This window comes from Crocodylus siamensis, chromosome 10, assembly GCF_052110815.1.
Source record: "Crocodylus siamensis isolate JL-2025a chromosome 10, ASM5211081v1, whole genome shotgun sequence".
Classification (NCBI taxonomy): domain Eukaryota; kingdom Metazoa; phylum Chordata; order Crocodylia; family Crocodylidae; genus Crocodylus; species Crocodylus siamensis.
Genome location: NC_143404.1, coordinates 19,195,881 through 19,216,960, shown reverse-complemented (window position 1 = coordinate 19,216,960; position 21,080 = coordinate 19,195,881). Strand labels below are relative to the sequence as shown.

General features: G+C 51.5%; 1 protein-coding gene across 3 annotated transcripts in view; it reads right to left on the bottom strand.

The window, feature by feature from the left end:
• AFAP1L1 (actin filament associated protein 1 like 1) overlaps positions 1–21,080 on the bottom strand; it is a 50,985-nt gene that overhangs the window by 14,997 nt on the left and 14,908 nt on the right. For 2 of the 3 annotated variants that reach the window (XM_090020807.1, XM_090020806.1), the window contains exons 2-6: positions 5,558–5,686; positions 3,453–3,536; positions 2,695–2,792; positions 1,405–1,516; positions 58–156 (exon numbers count right to left, since the gene is read on the bottom strand). In XM_090020807.1, the coding sequence (XP_089876933.1) occupies positions 58–156; positions 1,405–1,516; positions 2,695–2,792; positions 3,453–3,536; positions 5,558–5,686 (522 nt within the window). Of the gene's footprint in view, positions 1–57; positions 157–1,404; positions 1,517–2,694; positions 2,793–3,452; positions 3,537–5,557; positions 5,687–11,333; positions 11,543–21,080 lie in introns of all 3 variants that reach the window. The other variant, XM_090020808.1, reaches the window with a different exon arrangement.

Below are 21,080 nucleotides of genomic sequence, written 5' to 3'. Positions count from 1 at the left end.
ATTCACTCCTGCCCCGTGAGAGTGGCTATCTTGAAGAGGCTCTGCCCTGTTACCTACAGGAGTTTTTCTGCTCCCCATTCACCCTGGTAACAGGGTAGTTGCTGTCTGCATCCTCATAATAGCCATCCTCGATTGAGTTGGGGGGACTGGAGCTATCTGCAGAGAAAACAGAGAGTACATCAGGCTTTCAGTAAAGAATACTCTGGCTCAGGGTACTAATGGGGCACAGTGGATCATCAAAAGGCTTCATCTGAGGGCTTTGCTGAGCTAAACTAGGCCAAGCCTTGCTGCTCGCATTAGCTCCAGCTCAGCAGCATGGCCAGCCTCAGAGAATTAGACATGCCTGCAGTTACTGGCAGAGGTGAAGTATGCGTGACCCAAAAAGGACACAGAACTTTATGTACAGGATCTCTGAAAGAGCCTCAGCCCCAGAAGGCCTCCCTCTCCTCCATACCCGCTCTCTGAGAGCCACTAGACACCACAGCCCCTGAGAGGAAAGATGCTATGTGGGGGCTGCCAAGTGACACATTTTGGGGGCCCAGCCTGGGAAAAGTTCTCTGGCATCCAGCTCCTTTCTGAAAACTTCTCCAAGGTCACTGCCACTCTGAAGGAAGCCCAGCACACTCCTCCTTCAGGGACTGTTCCTGGGAGTCCTTCAGCCTCCTCCCTTGGCTGTCCCTCACATAGACAAAACTCAGCCCTACGCACCCAGCAGCTGGGATAGGAGGGAGGCAGAGGCCAAGGCACTGAATACCCCAGCACTGAATTTCCTGTGAAGTGCCAGAGCCCCTAACCAAGCAGCTCCACATGAAGTAGCTCAGGGATCCCTCTCTCCTACAAGGCCCCACATTCAGGATAGGATACGATTCCCTTGATGCACCTGTATGGTCATTCTCAAGCTGACCAGCCACCAGCACTACTGACAAGTCACCCTCAGTGATCGACCTCTTCATTTTCTCCCCACACAGCAGGAGCTTGGTTTGGCATTGGGGAAGATACCACAAATGAAATCCATTGACTGCTGCAGATGAAAGCTCCTTCACATTGAGTCCCTTGTCTCCAGCCAGCTCCCTGCGCTCCCTGAGCCGTTGCACTGGCTGTGGGCGAGCATCTTCTCTCAGGCTCTGAACATGCCCAGTCACTCAGTTCTGACCCCTGCATCAAAGCAAACCTCCTCATGTCACATAACTGTGGGATGGGAGGAAGCAGAGAGAGGAGTATCACTGCCCCCATGCTAGAGCACTGCCTTCCCTGAGATAAGCTAATGAGGAGCCCAGTGCGAGGCTCTGAAGAAGGTCCCTTGTCTACTGTGTCAAAATCAGGGCCCTGAAGCTGCAGAAACATGCCGGGACCAGCTGACAGAGTACTCAACCCTGCTCCTTGTCTACACAGTGTTCAACTTACTGCGGGAAGTGATGTACTCTGGGGCCTTTCCAGGGCCCAGAGGCAGGGCCTCCTCATAGTAATCTTCAGGTGGAGGGGTGGTGGGAAGTGGGGGTGGAGGGTCCCCAGGAGCCTACATGAGATAGAGAGACCAATGTGGATTAGACATGCAGAGGGAAATGGGGCAGGGCTGAGCTACAGGCCCGTCAGGGTGTTCAGAGAACCATCAGTGAGAGCTGTCACCATAATAACCAGAAAGGGAACCCCAGTTCCCGTCATCCCTCTGGATCTGCGCCCCTGGATGTTTGCTATACTCTTCAGGATTGAAATCGCTGGCTTCTCAAAGCCTGAGTGGTTCACACTGAATGATCCACTTTCAGAGGCAGCGAACTGGCTTGTGATTTGCATCCTTACTTGGCAAATACTCCAAGCTGCTGGTATCTTAATGATGAACGTGACTGAGTCTTCTTTGGGCATTCTTCCAGAAAGGTGTTGATCAGGACTGAAGAATGCCAGGATGTCCAAGGAGGAGAATATTCACCCCCAAAACACGCTTTTGACACCCCAGCCTCTAATCTCCCTTCCCTACCATCTCCACCCTGGCCATGGTCCCAACATGGATTGCGCACCAGAGGATGAGAGCCACTTTCAGCCAGCAGCTACATAGTTTCAAGGGGAGCCGGATGCCCTAAAGGGGAACTAGGTGGATCCACACCTGGGGTGATGCTGGATTCTCCTGAATTTAAAGCTGCACTGGGTAGGAGATGCACCAAATAACTGCCTGCCCCAGCCCTTATGAGCTTTTATGATTGTGCTAGACTGGGCAACTGTTTACGAAGCACAAGACCCAGCTGCACAGGGCAGGAGTTGCCTGAGAGCACAGAATGTGACAGCGTGGCTTTTTCCAGTCACAGGCAAGCAGCACCATCCAACACAAAACACAAGTCACATCCACTCCATTTGGGATTCAACCTAGCTTCAAAATAGTATTCTTTTTTTGACTTTCACTTTTCTTGCTTCCCTTCTAAAACTTAGCACCAAAGCCTAAAGGTTTATCTGGTATTGAGTCTAGCCTTGTGCACTCTGCAACCTTTCATCTTTCACTGTTGCTGCCTCTTGGGCCTTGGCTCCATAACAAACGCAGCAGCCCAGGGCATTTCAGTATGTGGAGTCACAGCATCAGTCTTGCCACTGGACTACAACCTCAGAGTATAGCCACAGGGGTGTCACTGGCCTGCGAGACTAAGTCTTGTCAGAGTCAGCATAAGGACCTACCAATGGTGAGGGGCACTCAGAGGTGGCTGGACTCACATTTTTGACTGGCTGACTCCTTGCAAGGTCCAAGCCGATGCCCACACCAGTGTCTCCATCCTCCTCCTGCATGTCCTGGAGATCCTGCAGGTTGCAATCTGGAAAGTATTGGAGTTGTGAGGCCAAGCAACACTGCAGCACCAGAAACCAGGCTTGTCAGACAGACCTTCAAGACAGCTTTCCTCTTTAATCTCACAGCCCTAGGCACGAAGCCACTCCACCCTACTGCCCCTTATCAGTCATTCAGCTGCCACAAGAATGTTATCTATCAGCTCTGCAGTATCACAGCAGTGCTATAAATGTAGCCAGCTGTGGAGTCCTACAGGCCCTTTCCTATCTGGGTGCTTCCAAGTGCTTCATGGAACAATGGGCTCAACTTTGGGCAAGGGTGAAGAAATAAAACAGATGCATGTGACAGCCGTAATTTACCCTCAGTTTTGGGCAGCAGGTCGCAGGAGCTTTACTGACTGTCAATGTCTGTTGTTACATTTGGTTTTTACCCTGCTTTCTCTACCATTGTCCCAGCAGTTTTAATTGCCATTTGGGCATGTAGTGCAGAACAAATTTAGGGTAATGAGTGGTCCAGAGGTCAGGGCTTCACCAGCCGTGCTGACAGAGTTTGTGCTGGGTGATGCCAGAATCCTGGGGCGGGATAGGACCTCATGGCCTTCTTGGCCAGAGGAAGTTGTGCCAGGTCAGCTGCATGCCAACAGGGATTGGAGGATTCTCCAAATTGGAGGTGATCAGCTGGTACATACCAAACTCTTCAAAGAGGGACTCCACAAAGCTGGTGCCATTGTGCAGGGTCTCTGTGTTCACATACATATAGTCCACATTCTTCCCTGCAAGCGATGAGTAGGGGAAAAATTAAGCCAACTTCTGAACGTGGGGACAGGTAGGCCAGCACACAGATCTCTTTGTCGGTGGTCCACTCCCCAGGCAGTCACACACCCCACTCCCTGGAAACTGGCGGGGAACCCAAGGGACCACTGCACCCAGAGATAACCATGCATGGTGCGGTTAACCTGCAGCACCTGTCACAGTGACCCCTGGCCCCTAAGGGCAGCAGGCAGAGGACAGGGAGAGAAACAGCTCTGTAACCCCAGCAGGAAAGAGGTGGGGAAGCAGGAGAGCACCAATGACGCATGACAAGCACAAGGAAACAGAGGGAAAAGCTACAATCTCCAGCTCAGTGAGGCCCCTGCTGAGAGCTGTTCCAGAGGAAATGGAGTCTCTAGGCGACACTTCCACTCTGCCCAGGTGCTGGGGGAGGAAGCGGTGAAGCTTCCAGGTATGGAGCTGCTTTGCCCTTCCCATGGAAATCCTCCTCCCACTCAACAGAGCCGGGTAGCAGGAAAGCCCGTGGGAATGAGCGTTTCCACAGGAAACGCCAAGCAACTCCAGTCCAATCACAACATGGCCACATGCTGTAGGCCCCATTCCCTGGGCTGGGCTTGTTTGTACAGGAGCCAACTGGTGTTAGTGCTTCACGTGCCAGGCAGCCTGACGTACACATGCTGCGTAACTCCGGTGTGCGGCAGCTGGGGCGAGGGGAAGGGAGGTCCCCGGGAGCACTGCTGCTGCAGCAGAGGCCTGCCAGGGGTTATACAGTTGATTAGCACTGAAAGGAGATGAAGCAAGTGTTTCAGCCCTGAATCCAGAGGCACTTGCCCCCTAGAACATGGGAGCTTTCCACCCCAAACTGCCTGCAGCTCCCATTGCAAAGCAAGTGAAATAGCAGTAACTGATAAGAGAGTCCGGAGGGCCTGGATAAATCAGGAGAGAAGAGCAGCTGGATCTTGCCAGCTATATTGTTTTATACCTGCACCTCTGCTATTCAAGGTCAGCTGGAGGACTTCCTTGGCATGAATGTGCCACCAGAGGGAGTCAGGAGTCTCTGTCAGTAACCGGGGCAAGGCAGGTGGCACAGCAAGTGTCAGTCTCCAGGGAGAGATCAGAGGCTGGCAGGGAACCTGGGGGATCCAGCTTCTCAGCTAAAACCTATGCCAGGCGGGGGCTAAGGGAGCAGCAAATGCTGGTTCGTTCCTGCCAAGGCAGAGAGCTGTTCCCCCTGCCGCCTTCCTGAATTGCATCCCCATCCGATTGTCTTTGCAATGGATGTCGGAAGCAGCAGGTTCTGCAGCTCCCATGCTGGTTACTCTGAAGTCCCTGCCAGCTGCAACCAGTCCAGGCAGTGTCACTACAGCAGGGGTGGGCAAAATGTGGCCCGGGGCCAGATGCAGCCTGCCAGACCATCCCACCTAGCCTGCGGACACCCTAAAAATTTAGGAAATTAATTAATCTGCCCTGGACTGCCTGTCATGTGGCCCTTGATGGTTTGCTGAAACTCAGTAAGTGGCCCTCTGCCCAAAATAATTGCCCACCCCTGCACTACAGCCTCCACGGGCAGTGACACTCTTGGCTGCTCACCAGAGATTGTCCCAAGCAGAGAGGACCATTGATCCTCCCTTCCCCCAAGCCAACCCCACAAGATGCCAGGCTTAGACATACAAGTCCTTTAGAAGCCACTCCTCACACTACTCGCCCCCACAGCCCATAGGCTCGGGGGGGGGGCAGGGGGGTGCGAAGCCTGCCTGAGGAGGGGCCCTGATCCACACCCTAGTGTACAGCTCCGCCGTTCCGTACCCTTCCCCCCTCCCAATTTGTAATGTTGTAAAGCTAACCAACAACATGGAGTGAGCTCTACCAGGACTGCAGGGATGGGGGTCAAGGGGTAACACCCCCTCCTGTAGGAATAGAGGCCTCTCTGTTATTGGCCAGCCCTCACCAGCACAGACTAGAAAGGGGAGAAGCAGTGGAGGGGAAGGGTAGAGCAGGAGGGATGACGAGTCAGCTCACTGACCTGTGGGGGGCTGCAACTTCTGTAGGATGCTGGAGACAGCCAGCTTCTTCTCCAGGGTGGTGGAGCTCAGGTACTCATGATCCAGCAGCTTGAGCAGCAGACTGAGCTCTGGGAGGAGCTGGTCCAGCACTAGGGAAAGCAGAAGAGACAGCTCAGTCAAGGGAGGGAGCCAGCTGGGGAGAGGACCCGAAGGCTTCACTGCTGCACTCCTTCCTCGCCATGGATGGGGTGATGTTAGCAGTGGGGCTCACCAAGAGATGGAGGGAAGGATAAAACAAGAGAGTCTCAGGAGCATACAGTATTTCATAGATTTCGTAAACATTACAGCTGGAAGGGACCTTGGAAGATCAGAGTCCAGCCCCATGCTCCAGGGGCAGGAAGTCAGGTGGGGTCATAAGATCCCAGCAAGATAAACATCCAAATGTCTCTTGAAGGTGTTAAATGTAGGTGCTTGAACCACCTCTGATGGCAGGCTGTTCCAGACCTTGGGGGCTCAGACAGTGAAAAAAATTCTTCCTTGTGTCCAGCCTGAAATGGTCTTGCAGGAGTTTATAACCGTTAGACCTTGTCATCCCTTGGGGCGCTCTGGTGAACAGACGTTCCCCCAGATCCTGGTGGTCACCCCTTATAAACTTATAGGTGGCCACCAGATCACCCCGACCCTGTGCTTTTCCAGGCTGAAGAGTCCCATGGCTCTCAGCCTGTCATCGTAAGATCTGTTTTCCTGACCTCTGATCATGCACGTGGCTCTCCTCTGCACCCTCTCAAGCTTCTCCACATCCTTTTTGAATTGTGGAGCCCAAAACTGGATGCAGCACTCCAGCTGCGGCCTCACCAAGGCCGAGTACAAGGGGAGAATGACGTCCTGGGATTTGCTTGAGAAGCATCTATGGATGCAAGCCAGCGTTTTGCTCACTTTACTAGCCACAGCATCACATTGAAGGCTCATGTTCATCTTGTGGTCAATCATGACCCCCAAGTCCCTTTCATACATAGTGCTAGCCAGCGTAGCACTGCCGAGCCTATAAGCATGCTGCAGGTTTTTCTTCCCAAGGTGGAGAACCTTGCATTTTTTGGTGTTTTCCTGAGCCTGTCAAGGTCAGCCTAGATCACCCCCCTGACCTCAAGTGTGGATGCTTTACCTCAAAGTTTGGTATCATTGGCAAACTTGTCCAGTCCACTTCTGACTCCAATGTCCACATCATTAATGAAGATGTTGAACAATACAGGTCCAAGGGCAGAGCCTTGTGGTCCCCCACTGGTCACAGGGCACCACGACAATTTGCTTCCATCAACCACCACCCTCTGGGTACGACCACGGAGCCAGTTTCCTAGCCAGCAGATCGTGGTGGACCTGAGGCCGCAGTTGACCAGTTTTGCCAAGGGGTGATCGTGGGATACCAGATCGAAGGCTTTTTTAAAGTCAAGATAAACGACATCAATCTCCTCTCCCTTGTCCAGGTGATAGGTCACCTGGTCATAAAAGGAAATAAGATTGGTCAAGCAACAGCTACCCGCAACAAACCCAGGGGAGGGGAACTAGGAAAAACGACTGTCAGAAACTAAACCCACTGAGGGAGCCAGGGAGCAATATACAGACTTCTCCAGCTCTGGATAGTACCATAGGAAGGCCCATCAGAAGATACAGCACTTGAAGAAACACTGATCCTGCCTTCAGGCTGGGTACCCTGGTGGCAGTCCCTTGGAGTGTCGCAGCCACATACTAGCCGGGAGTTACTACACACTTTAAATGACCCCCAGGGGTCTGGGGTCACAAAGGAATTTCAGATAAAATGTCCTCAATCAAGTGCATTTAGTATTGTCTGAGGCACAGGGTAGGTCTACACAGCTGGGTTGCAGCCCAGGTAAACAGCAGCTGTGAGGACTCTGGAGACCCTAGTCAAGGCAATAGGGGAGTAGAAAGGGTAATTTACCCTAGGTTATCATTTGCTTAGGGATTGCCCTGGTGGCTCTGCTCTTCCTGAAGGGCTAAACATGACTGGGATCATTTAAAACCTGTCTTGATTCTCCCTTGGCTTTTGGGGCTTCTGATTTCAGCAGACCTGACTGGTGAGAGAAACATATCTATGCTGCTGAAGCTTCTCCTAGCCAAGCCTGGCACACAGCAAGATCCAGCTGGTATTGTTGGAGGTGCTAAAGAAAAGATGACAAAAGGTGGGAAAAGAGGCAAGAGAGGTGGGAGAGGAAGACACTATGCAGAGCATCTTGTACCATGCAGAGTGGCTGTTCTCCTATCTAGACACCTCTGGACAGCACTACTGTGCAAGCACACATGAAACTCTTCTGCCCCTAGATAACAGGCAGGAGACAGTTGATCACCTGCTGAGCCCAGTAATGGAGAGCCACTGGTTCCTTATTCAAACGGCTCAGCAAGACATTAACCAGCTTCTTCTGAGCAGATCGTGCTGATCGCTTCTGATACTGTCTGTCACCCATACTGTAGTGCCAAGTGGTCCCAACTAGGCTGAGGGCCCACTGAGCTGTACAGACCACCTGACAGTTCCTGCCTCAAAGCGTTTATAATATATAGACAGATACAGTGAGCAACAGGATGGAAGTGGGGGCACTGGAAGCTAGACAGCAAAGTTGGAATCTAGTAAAAAATGTCCCAGGTGATACTCGGTCAGACTTATTTCAGGACACAGTAAACCTGGATGACCTCTTCCTGCCTTCTGATTAGGGAATTACATCCACATTTACCCTGCTGCATTCAAAACCAATGATCACTACTGCCCCATCCTCGCTCCATATAATCACAGGAGTGAACAAAAGTGTACTGGGATGGGTTGGGCCCTTCCTTTCAGACAAAGTTTGAGAGCTCTCATGGGTAGTGGCTCCCTTGGCTCTAAAAGGCTTATCTGGAAAGTCCCAGAAGCCTCAATCTTCTCCCCCAGACCACTCCATTTCTCTCCAGAAGGCTGCTGAGACCGTGGCAGGGCATCACTGACTCCAGCCCTATATCCCCTTGCTATCAAGTGCACTCCATCTCCCAGCTTTCCCCACAGCTGCCCCCAGAGAACAGCTTGCTGAAGAACAGCCAACAATAGCTCAGTTTGGTCAAGACTGAGGCTAGGCACTCAAGACACTGGATACAAGGGAAAACAAAATGGCATCAAAGCAATAGCTTCTGCTGTGAGTTAGCACCAACTGAAATGTAAATGCATTGCTGTCAGAAGATGCTAGCTAGATGACTTCTGAACTTTAATGGAAACTAATGCAATAGAAGTCCATATTGCTCTGACTACGCTACAATTTTAAAAGACGTGAACTCACACATCCTATTATAATTATTATTATTGTTATTATTTATTTGAGTCACCTTGCATCCTAGAACACCTCTGAATCTTAGTCAGGACAAACCCCGTAGAAGACCCTCTTTTATTTTAATGGGTGAAAAGGGTGTCCACCTCTGCCTGCAGTTGGTGAGAAGATTTGCATTCCTCGAATCATCAGAGTAAGCTCTGCATTCAGGACTTCTAGGCTTGGCTGCTATATTTTGCAGGGGTGCACCAATACAGATTTTCTTGGCCAATACCAATAGCCAATTAGTAAGCAGCACATTGGCCAATACTGATCTGATAACCAATATTAACTGCAGGTTGAGTCATACTGCAGGTTGAGTTACACTGGGCTGGGTGAGACCAGGCCAGCCAGCTCACCTCCACCTGCCCAGTCACTTCTGAGGCATTAGGCACCTCTTACAATGCCTGCCCTAGCCCCAGTACACAGTCTGTGCTGCACCAGGCAGCTGCTTCACCCTAGCCCAGCTCAACCTGTTGGTGAGGGTATGGGGGTATATCTGGGGTAACCCTGGCTTGCAGGAGGGAATGCAGGCATTCAGGGGCCCCAGCCAAAAGGCATAATTAAATTGGAGAACATTATCAGCTACGATGGCCAAAAAAAGCCAATAGCTAATAATGTAAATCTCCCTTTTATTAGTGCTGATCCAATAGGTGACAGATACATCGGTGCACCTCTAATATTTTGTATCTAGGAACAAAATACCAAGCCCTCTGGTCTCGACACAGCACCATGTCTGTTGAGTAGCATGGGTTGGCATAAACCTGCTCTCTACAAGGGCTCCCCCTTGAATGCAGAACAAGGTTCAAGGTCTCTATCCTGGTACTCAAAGTTCTCCAGGGTTTTAAGGTTCTGGGAAGTGCTCAAATAATAAATTAAGGTGAAGAAGCATGTAAAAACCTACATAAACAGTGAGGGATGCTTGATTAAACACATACACACTGAGTAGCTCTGAGAAGCCAACTTCTCACTTGATTTCCACCGTCTCTAGGCATTCTCTAACTGCATTCAAATGTAACTCCCAGCTTTCATAGCTCTTCATACTTCAGTACTGCTTTTCTGAGCCAATGTTCCTGAGGCTGAGGAAATGACTTCCCCACAAACCCATCATATGGGCTGGGGAAACCCATCACAGCAAACATCTAAGGCCTGAAGGACCTAACTGATCTACCCTATTGTATAAAGGGCTGGAGTCCCCCAATATGTCACTGGGCTTTCTTCATGCTTAGTAATCACAGGATCAGGCCCTTATTTTATGCATATCAACTCAGTGCCCCTAAGCACCAGACAGACCCAAATTAAACACAGCCTGAATAGACCTTTTGAAAGTTAAGGTTGTCCCCTCTGCTTAGTTCACTATGTCCTTGTGATCTAGTTTCAGTGCTAAGATGCTCAGTGATTGAGCCATTCTTGCTGTAGGACCTGCAGATGCCTCAGGAAAGCACTGTGCAGGGGGCAGCATACAGACAATATGTTTTCCCAGGGGTAGCTGATAAAAACAAGTAGGAATGGAAAAGGATGGAGCCAGTTCGACCAACTTGTTGGTCTTCTGACCCATTTGCAAGCAACAAGCGCCTCATGAGAAAGCTTCCCTACAAAGAGCTGCAGCCGTGCTGCAGGTTCTGGGAGGTCTGGAAACATATCTGAGCCCTGGCAGCTGAAAGAGAGTTAGTTACATTAGGATGTCTGTCCATCACTTGTTAGGCCCAGAAGAAACCGGCAACCAGGCAAGTCTGAAAGCGCAGAGGGCAAATCAAAGGAACAGGAGTACCAAGAAAGAAAAAGCAGCAAAGCAGCTACCAGAAACAGCGAGGATCTTTCCCAAGGCACCTTATCAACAATACCTGCACACCAGTAAGTGTGCTGATGAGGAAGAGGCCCCTGTTTAAATCCCAGCTGAGCCAGCTGCTTGGCATTCTCTGACTTTAGAGCAAGGCATGCAGCCTCCTTGTACCATATTTACCAGCTGGGAAAAGAGGAAATAAAAAAATTGTCCAGCATCTGAGTCAGGATTTGCTGGGGGAAAGCACGAAGGAGGAGAAGGGAGAAAGGCTTCTTGTCTGTGGCTTGCTCAGAGCTGGGAAGCAGCATCCTCAAACCTGCAGAGGGAAGTGCCCAAACCTTGCACAGATTGTGTGGTTCAGCAACCCTTCCCCTCCCCACCAGGATCCAGCATGGTCCTGCCAATTGTCTTTTCCTCCTCTCTTCACAGCTCCCTCAGCCTTCCCCTTGGGAGGATCGGTCTTCCATCAGTAGCCTGGTAACAAGACACCCCTGAACTAATTTACCCCTGGTGGGATTGGTTTTTCAGCTGCTGTAACCCACCCCCAGCCCCAGGTCATGTCTTGCACATGGGAGGTCAGGAGACAGAATAAGACAAGAACAAACTAATTTCCAAGCTCAAACACCTTTTTAATGTTATCGGGGGGCGGGGGGGGGCAATACAAATCCTTACCAGCTGGGCTTCACATGATGCGAGAGCAGGTGAATGCATAAGCAGCGGGTGTCAAACCCCCTCAGTCATGCTCCAAATCTCAGCATCACCCTAACTCTGTCGGCACAGATGTGCCAGGACCCAAGCCCATTTGGATAGTAGGGCTCCAAGAAGCCCAGCTTGAGGAGTGATGAGAGAGACGCCCAGGTCAGAAAGTGATGAGATCTGCTCTGAAAGGCAAAGACAAAGAAAAGAAACTGAAGCCAGAAGGATAAGCCAGATCCCTTCCCTTAGAATGCATTTGCTGCGAGTCAGCATAATATGACCAAGGTGGGGTCCACAGCTGGCTCTGTGTCTCCAGAGGCCAAGGGGTGGGAGGAAAGTTCACAGGGCCGACTGCAGAGGGAATTCTGATGTGCTGACTAACGGAGATGGTTAGTAATGGGGGGAGGGAAGAGCCGGCCAGCATGTTCACGGCCAAGCTCCACGGGAACAAAGAGCATCAGTTCTCACTGGAAGTGCTTTGTGGGAAGCAAGCGGTCCAGTTCCTAATGAGGTATTTGCCCCCATCAGAGGATGCCTGCATATCACCTTCAGCACAGCCCACAGGCCTCAGTGCAGGGAACTGAGCACACCAAAGACTGGGCAAGTGAACCACTGGTGGTAGGGCCACTTATGGTTCTGGACTTTTGGATTTGGAATTAGTTTTGGCTAATTTGGCTGTGGATACAAATTAAATAAAAAAGAAAAAAGTGCACTGGGCCCATGGGATGCTGCTGCTGCTTTGGGCAGGCTGGTGAGTGCAAGGGGGGCATCTGTACTCAGATGAGTTGCTCACGCTCCCTAGGACCCAGGAGCTCCTCCCCCACTCCCAGATAAAATAAAAGCCGTGCCCCAGCACACTGCTAGAGGCTGATGGCTGGTACTGGCAAAGAAAGATCCGGATCACTTAGGAGGACTAACGATCTTCCTGCAGTTGATTGGGACCTAACAAATAGAGGTGAAAGTGAACAGGACGCAGGAGTCTACGCTGTCCAAATTCCCCACCGAAAGCTTCTGTGCTGCAGCTCTTACACAGGACTCCCCTCCCCATTGCTGTGATGTTGCTATAGGGCTGTTAAATGCTGGCTACTTTCCATCTCAGAAGCAGCTGCATGTCAGAGCTTGAGGACTCCTGCATTTGGGGACAGACTGTGACTTTAAGCTACTCTGGGATGAAGTAGGGCCAGCACAGTCCCCCTGAAGCTGCTCTAAGTGACAGTGTCCTTGCCCAGCTGGCTAAGAGCTGCTCCGCAGCTCTACAGAGCAGAAGTGCCCCTTGATGCTGGGGCTGTGAAAGGAATGGAGAAGGACAGTTTACAGCCGCTCTCTGTAGCTCCTGCCCTTGGGGAGCTGCACAGAGGCCATCCTTGACCCTTCACACTGCAGGAAATCTTGCAAGCTCTTAGGATAGTTCAGCTGCTGGTGGGGAGAACGTCTCCAGCTCAGTTGTCAGCAAGTTATGTTTTCCCCACTCGGTCCAGGCTTTCCTCCCCGGGAAGGGTGGAAACAGAGAATTAAGCAGGGGTTAGCACTGGGCCAAGTAAAGAGGGAGGGGGCCTGTGAAGACATCCAACTTCCCTCCCTCACATGGAGCAAGAGACACTGGCTCCCTCCATATCTGTCTCTTAAAAGTCACCCGTATCAAACACAGCTTCTCTCTGAGCCTGGTGGCTTCACCTGCCCTGACAGCTGCTGTGATGAACAGCACAAAGGGCAGGATCTGACTAGCCCCATTGTCCTGCACAGGCCTTTGCCAAAACGGGAGCAGGCAGCATTGTTCAGTGATACTAAGGAGGCAGCCACAGCCTGCTGCCAAGGTGAGACATGGCAGCTCTGGTCTGGAGGTGGTGGTATTGTCACAAGTCTCATATTAGTCAGTGTTTTCTTAAAGTCCCAGCTCCTGATTGCAAAACAGAAAAAGCAGAGATGCACATGTGAAATAGTGAGTTTCTAGCCTCCCTGACTGGAGATATGCTTGCATGTGCAGGTAACCCGCTGCTTTACAAATCTCACAGTTGGGAGTTGGGGGAGGCTGACTTGCAATCTCGATCTGCAAGGCTGCAAATCTGGAGCTGGTGCTGACTCAGAATCTGACAGAGATGAGCCCAGACATACCACAACCCCCACCCTGCTCCTCCCCACCTACCTCTCCTCTGCCTAGATCTGAGGCCCCTTGCAGCTCCTGGTCTGGGAGCAAGCTCCTCGCCCCAGGTCACTGCCCGTCCAGGATGCAGGCAGGATGTGGCCCTCACAAGCCACTTCCTGCCTCCTGAGTTGATGAACTTCTATCTCCAGAAACCGTCTGTTTCCTCCTCCCTTGCCAGAGCCAAGCTAAATATTAACCCTCCACCACGTGGTGAAGATGGATGTTGTCAGTTCCTCTTGGCCTACCACCCTCCCTCCAGAGGACCAAGAGATGCCTCTCCCCACTCCTGCTCTCCAGACAACCAGAAGCTGGTGTCAGACTTCCACACCTCTCACACCCAGCCAGTCTGGGCTGGGAGAAGGAAACCTGCTCTGGGGAGAGACCATGGCTCCTGTGCAACATAAACAGAGCTAATCCTCGCTGACCTCTGGAGCTAGAACAAACAGGGACACCAGACCAACCTGCTTCCATGTCGGTTACTGGAGTCTTTTATAACTGCTCCAGGGCGAAGTGGCCTGGGGCCCATATGACAGCAGCAAAATATATGGAGGTTCCCCAGCCACAGAATAATTAGAAAGTGGGAGAGGGTGGGTGAGGGAAGTGTAATGAGCTGGGGATACTCAGCTCCCTCCCAGTCCACCTTTCAGTGTCCTCTAGCTAGAAGAGCCTGTGGATGGGGGGGGGGGGGGGGGGGGGGGGGGGGGGGGGGGGGGAGTGTCTGCCAGTGCGATACCCCCCCACAGCATCTGGAGGCGATGCACTCCTGCAGCATAAACGGCACTGCACAGACAAGCTGCACCAAGGCGTCTGCCCTCAGAAATTCAGGATTGCTCCACAGACCACAAAAGCAAACCACCCCTCAGGTGGAGTATCTATGCACCACTTGGGCAGGATGACAGGCTGGGCAGGCATGTGGAAAACCACAAACTTTCCATGTCCATGGCCACCTGTCTTGGTTGCCCCCAAACCTGATCAACATGACTCCTAGACAAGTGGAGGAGGAGGCAAAACTCATATTGCCCGTCTCTGCAGCCATCCTGAAGGATGAGTCATCTTCCACCCCCTGTGCCCCACAAAGTAACACTGGCATCTAAGAGCCTGCCCGCCCAGCAGGCCCGATTATAATCCTTCCTCTTTCCTCCCATTCTCCCCTCCTCCCAGTCCCATGCCCTGCTATCGCTCACTCCATAGATTAAAAGATCTAGGCAAAGTAAGAAGGTAACACTCAAGTACGTGCTCAAGAACCCATCACTCCAAGCAAACACTCTTTCCTTGCTTACTTTGAGCTTAGCTGATAATGGCATAATCATTTAAAGTGACCTTTATGGGTTCCTTGAAACTATGAGGAGACATACCATTCCCTATTCACCCACACTGTCCCCCTCTCCTTCCACCAGCCTGGGGGCAAATGGACCTGGAAAGTCAGGAAGGCGCAGGGAATGATGCAACCCAGAAACAGACACCTCTGGCTTCCCCTGCTGCAGAACAAGCCCCATTTCGTCCAGAGCCTTATTCCCAATCCATCTTGCGGCAAAGTGAACCATGATCACTGCAGTGTGCAGCTTCTGCCTTGCAGCTTCCCATCTCCTCAGCTCAGGTACCCTGAACCAATATCCATGCCAGGTGCTGGGCAGGAGGGGGGGTCTGCCTCTGGTACTTGCCAAGGCCTTTCCCTTGCCTGCCTCAGCATGTGTGGAGTCACAACCACCAGCTCCTGTTTCAAAGTCTCCACAGACTAGCTGAGGGCAAAGGGGTAAGTGGATCACCTATTAATAGACACAAAGCAGGCGCTATGCAGTAGAGGGTGACAGGGAGGGGCACAGAGACCCCAGTGCACACAGCAACTCCAAGCTACATTTACAGAAGAGGCAAGAGTCCCTGATAAGCAGGGCTTGTAACTCGGCATTGCAAGCCAGTGAGCTCATACAGTGCCGCCTTGATGGATGGCTCCGAATTGGGGTGCGCAGCACAGGGATCCGTGCAGGCACTGAGGGCTCCTTTGTTTTCCCTTCAGCTGAGCTGTCCCCTCCCGTCTCCCTTGTTAGACACACACCAAACTACAAATTGAAGGGGAAAAAAAATCCAATCAAAGAGGCCTGTGATCCAAGAAGGAGGGGAGGGGGTGCGTGCAGGCTGCTCAGCCGAATCTGCCCGGGGGAGGGGAAGGAATTAATTTCCGAACTCATTAGGCTCCCAGCCCAGATAAGGTTAATGCGGTGGCTGCAGGAAACGAAAAAGGAGACTGCTTGAAGCTTGGCGTCTCGGGGGTCCTCCCCCTGCATGCTCACCCACTGCAATCCTGCCATTTTGCCCATAGCTTGTGGTAGGTAGAGCTGGGGGAGCTGGGCAGAAAACCCAGCTTCCATTTAGACTGGATGCATCTCCCATCATTTCCCATTTACGCTGGGGCGGGGAATGGTGGTAGCAAGATGCCAGAGCATTGTTTAGGACCTTTCTGGACCTCCAGAGGCCCAGCCATGCTACAGGGCACCCTAGGACATGGGGCAAGAGATGGCACACTCTGGTGGAAGAGATATCAAGAGAAGTCCCAGAGAAAGTAAGAGCATAGGGGTGGACCTAATGTCTCCCATCTCCTTTCCAGATTAATGTAGAAAGGTGCCCTGCAGTGCTGTCTCTAGTGTGTTCTCTAATCTAAAACGGCTCAAGAAACAGAACATCTACCAACCACGGGATAGGTTTCATGTTGATCATGATCACCAAAGCTTTTGCCTCCCAGCTTGTTGGGGCCCACACACCTCATATTAATGAGGAAGAATGCCAGGACTCTGTTCACCACACCGCACACTCCTGGAAACCCTGCTTCTTCTGAAGGGTGCCCTTCTCTACATGCTCATTGCTTTGGCATCTGAGTTCAGAATAAAATCGCCAAATAAGTCCCCACAAAGGGATGATGTTCCACTCAGCACCATGAAAGCACTGGACAAATTCCTGAACAGGAGAATGGAGTTTGGGCTAGCAGCAAGGGACAGGACCTTCCAGTTAGCAGGTACGGATATTACATTAACAGACCTGAGTGCCCTCTCCTGGTATTGACATCCAGCTGACCAGCTAGTGACCCTGAAAACACACCACTTAATGGCAGGATGTTAACAAGTTTCCCAAGAACTACCTACAGGAAATGGAGGTTTAATTTTTTCCCCCCCATACATAATAGGTTGTCATTTTCTCTTCTTCAGGATCTTTCAGGATGCTAAACATCTTTTGTTACTCCTTTTGCAATCCTGTCACAGTCAGCAGATATTTGTCTACACATTTCCCTGCTGGGTAAATAAGGTGCTCAGATCAGGGGACCTAGTCAAGGTCACATGGGGACCAGTGGCAGAGGAGGAGTAGAATTTAGGAGGCCTGACTCATCTGACCTTGAGGTCATGCTCCCTCCTAGATACTGAAGGAGGTCAGCAAGCAAACATACTCCTCCGAGATCTCTCTTTGTCCAAGCGGTTAAAGACTAACCAGATCACAGGGGAAGACACTATGCTAGTGCTCCCCAAAGGGCCTGACATTTTGGGCTTTGGATGCTGAGAGTGGCTGAGCGTCTCATGTTCTCTCCTGTGGCAGCTTGGAAAGCATTGGTGTCAACAAACAATTCTGGCCTCAAGGGCTTGATGAACTGCAACCGTGAAACCACAAAGCCCTGGAACGGAAACGGCAACTGAGACATCAAAGGGCATCTTTGCTCCTGAGAGGGGGAACTCAACTCCACATCAAAGCAGGCTGGAGGGTCTGAGCAGGTGAATGCAGCCAAAAGGAGACTCCCACACTGCTCACTGCCTCCCCTGTGAGCAGCATCCTAGAGGCGGCAGGTCTGCTGGGCTCCCTCCATGGTGCTAAGAAATGGATCTCACCTGTTTGTTCCTTCAAGACTTCCCTAGACTTGCTATTGCTTCACATTCAGCCTTAAGTCTACTGGATCATTTATCATTAAAGCCTTGGGAAGCGGGTGGGCTGGGATGGAACGACCAAGGCCTTTCTAGTTCGTGCACATCTGGTCCTTCCTACATTTCCAATCTCGTCCCTGAAGAAAGCTTTCTAATCACTCCCGTAGAGTTGGGGATAGGGAAGATGAGAATGTGGGAGGGATTTTTAATTTGGAGAGGTCAAGGCTTGCGGATACAGCTAGTTTGGTGCTGACTGACTGGAAGGAGGCTGTAGGTCAGGCCTGAGGAGACCCAGCACAGCTGTGTGGGGACTCTGAAGCAGGAGCAGCAGTTGTTGCTGCTGGCAAGGGCTGAGGTGTGCTGGCACAGCCAGGGGGTTGGGGGCCACATCTGTGCTACCACTAGATCATCATTTCCCCAACCCTGAGATTCCCACAGGGTAACAAAAGCCTCCCTGCTGCCAGCCCAAACCTTGTGTCCTTTGGGTTGGCAGGTTCCTGTGCAGTGAGGCAGGGCCCCAGTGATCCAGCTATGGTACATGCATCTCCTCCTCTGCTTGTGTTTCTCTTGAGCAGAGGACTCTGTTTTAAGTTTACTTTCCCACCAGGGGCCCATTTCCATATTGACAGGCCACAGACATGGTTGTTCGGTAGCAGTTAGCTGCAGCTGCTGGGCTCCAGCACAGGAGCAAGAGGCGTCTGCATGGGCTCCCCTCCAAGGACTAACAAAGAGGAGAGAATAGCGGAAACTTCACAGGAGTTTCCAAACTTCTGGAACTTGGGAAGTGACATGTGGAAGGGGCCACGGTCCAAGGGGCAGCCCCAAGCTGTAGACTGGGCTGATGAAACCACCACATGACTATGCCTGCGGCCCAAGAGCAGAGTGGTGATGCCACCATCGCACGCAAGTCCTATGGTGGGAGGATCATGGAAGTTGGGTAAGGAAGCATCTCGCAGCCCCCTCTCATGCCTTCTCTGTGCCTGCACCTCCATCCCATGTCTCATGGGAGCACCACCACCCAGATGGCGGGGGCCCTGACATCCCTTCCTTCCTCTGGCTAGACATGTAGGAGCATTTCCTTCCGATCCCAGGTGAAGGCCAGGAGGAGGGAGCATAGGGAACGATGACCATTGTTTGTAACTAAAATAAAAAGCTCTTCCTGTCACTGCAAGCAGGGCCCCAGGACACTCTGGCTGCCTGGGGAGGGCTGTTTAGAACAGCAACCAAACTCACAGCAAACAAATATTTATAGCGCTGGTAGCTCTTGGGAGGCCATAAATAGATGAGGCATGACCAAGGACTACAGTGGAAGGAGGTGCCTGCAGGGGAGAGGAAATAGCCTACTACATTTCTTTTTTGCAATAGCCAAGGTATGAACTCACCAAGGGTCCTGTATATCTCTAAGCCACCTCCCCTGCTGCCTGGGCCCAGCATCATTCAAAAAGGCTCATTTGAATGTGGTTTGGACAAGTTCACCCAACTTCAAGTAATTTCCCTCCAGTGAACAATTCTGCTAGCTCTGTATACAGGTTAGTACCAACCAGCTTGAGAGCCAGTGGGGGAGTGTGAGAAGGCTTCTACTGCATATTAAAATGGATAAAGGCCTGTCTGGGTAGGCTACACTGAGGCTGGGGGCCTACCTTCCCAAGTCAAGGCACCAGGGTTATTATTCCCTGGTCTTCTGGAAATCACACTGTGATCTTTGGTTGTCACCTAGACAGCTCCCCAGAGAAGCCTAATCCATGAGCATGAGAACCCCTGTAGTCCACTCCCACTTTCCTCCTTAGCTGTTCAGGGCTGTGTTCCCTACAATACCAATAGATATGGACACTGCCGTCCCTGCCATCCTCCTCGAGCAACCTTTCAACTGCTGACTTACAACCAGATTAGTCCAAAAGATGGAGTTCATAGATTCATAGATGTAGGGTCGGAAGAGACCTAAGCAGATCTTCCAGTCCGACCCCCTGCCCTGGGCAGGAGAGAAACTGGGCTCCTACGACCCCAGCTAGGTAATTGTCAGCCTCCTCTTAAAGACCCCCAAGGTAGAAGCCAGCACTACTTCCCTTGGAAGTTGGTTTCAGATCCTAACCTCCCTGACTGTGAAGTAGCGCCTCCTGATGTCCAGCCTAAACCTACTCTCAAACAACTTATGGCCGTTATTCCTTGTTACTCCAGGAGGTGCTCAGGTGAACAGGGTCTCTCCCATTGCTTGCTGGTTGCCCCGGTAAGTTTATAGACAGCCACCAGGTCTCCTCTCAGCCTTCTCTTGTGGAGGCTGAACAGGTTCAGGTCCCGTAGCCTCCCCTCGCAGGGTCTGCCCTGCCGCCCCCGATTATGTGAGTGGCCCTCCTCTGGACCCTCTCAGCGCTGGCCACATCTCTCTTGAAGTGCGGCTCCCAGAACTGGACGCAGTACTCCAGCTGCGGCCTGACCAGTGTCACATAGAGGAGGAGGATCACCTCTCTGGACCTGCTCAAGATGCATCTGTGGATGCATGACAGGGTGCGGTTAGCCTTCCTGACCATGTCCTCACATTGGCGGCCCATGTTCATTTTGGAATCGATAATGACTCCAAGATCTCTTTCTGGCACTGTGCTTTCAACAAAGGAGTTCCCCAGCCTGTAGGCATGCTGCTGGTTCTTACTGCCCAAATGCAGTACCCTGCACTTGTCAGTATTGAATCCCATCCTAAGCTCATTCGCCCACCCCTGTAACCTGTCCAGGTCCGGTTGTATCCTGTCCCTCCCTTCTAGCATGCCTTCCTCGCCCCAAATCTTGGTGTTCTCCGTGAATTTGAACAGGGTGCTTTTCACCCCCTCGTCCAAGTCGCTAATAAAGAAATTGAACAGTGCAGGCCTGAGGACCGAGCCCTGGGGGACTCCGCTGCCCACATCCCTCCAGGTCGAATATGACCTGTCCACCACCACTCATGAAAGGGACTTTATCATAGAATCACAGAATCACAGACAATTAGTGTTGGAAAGGACCTCAGGAGGTCATCTAGTCCAACCCCCTGGTCAAAGCAGGACCATCCCCCACTAGATCATTCCAGCCAGACACAAGAGCCAGTGACATGCCTTTATGACATGGCTGCCTGTGAGAGATCTGGATTCAGAAATGTAAAGCACTGCACTGGAAGGGCTCCTTATTTTCTTACCCTAGCCATAGCCCACATTCAAAATCTTTATTCCTTGTAGGGAGGTAGTCAGCCATGTTAGTCTCGCAGAAGGCAGGGCAGGGTGGCACCTTAGTAGCTCATTGTAAAAAGGTACAGGCCTTCATAATAACATCTGATGACTGTCACGAAAGAAAGCTTGTGCCTTTTTGAATGAGTTAGTCACTAAGGTGCCACTTGGCTCTGCCTTCCGCTTTTATTCATTGTTAAAGGCTGCAGTCACTGAAGCTGTTTGATCAGGGACTGCGCTAGCTCCCGAGGCCTTTTCCATTCACAAATTACTTTCTTTTCAATGGGGGAGGAGGTGAGGGGAAAAAAAATAATTAAAAAAAACTGGAAAACAGAGGCTGTATCCGACCAGGAAATTCCCTCTGGTGGGGAAACTCGGCTCTCCCAGAATTGTTCCTTTGTGTTTGCTCTGTACTCTCAAAAGAATCACTGCCAAATCTTGGAAACTAAAGTTTCCTCCCTGACCTCTCCTCCTCCTCCTCCAGCAGGGTCCATTG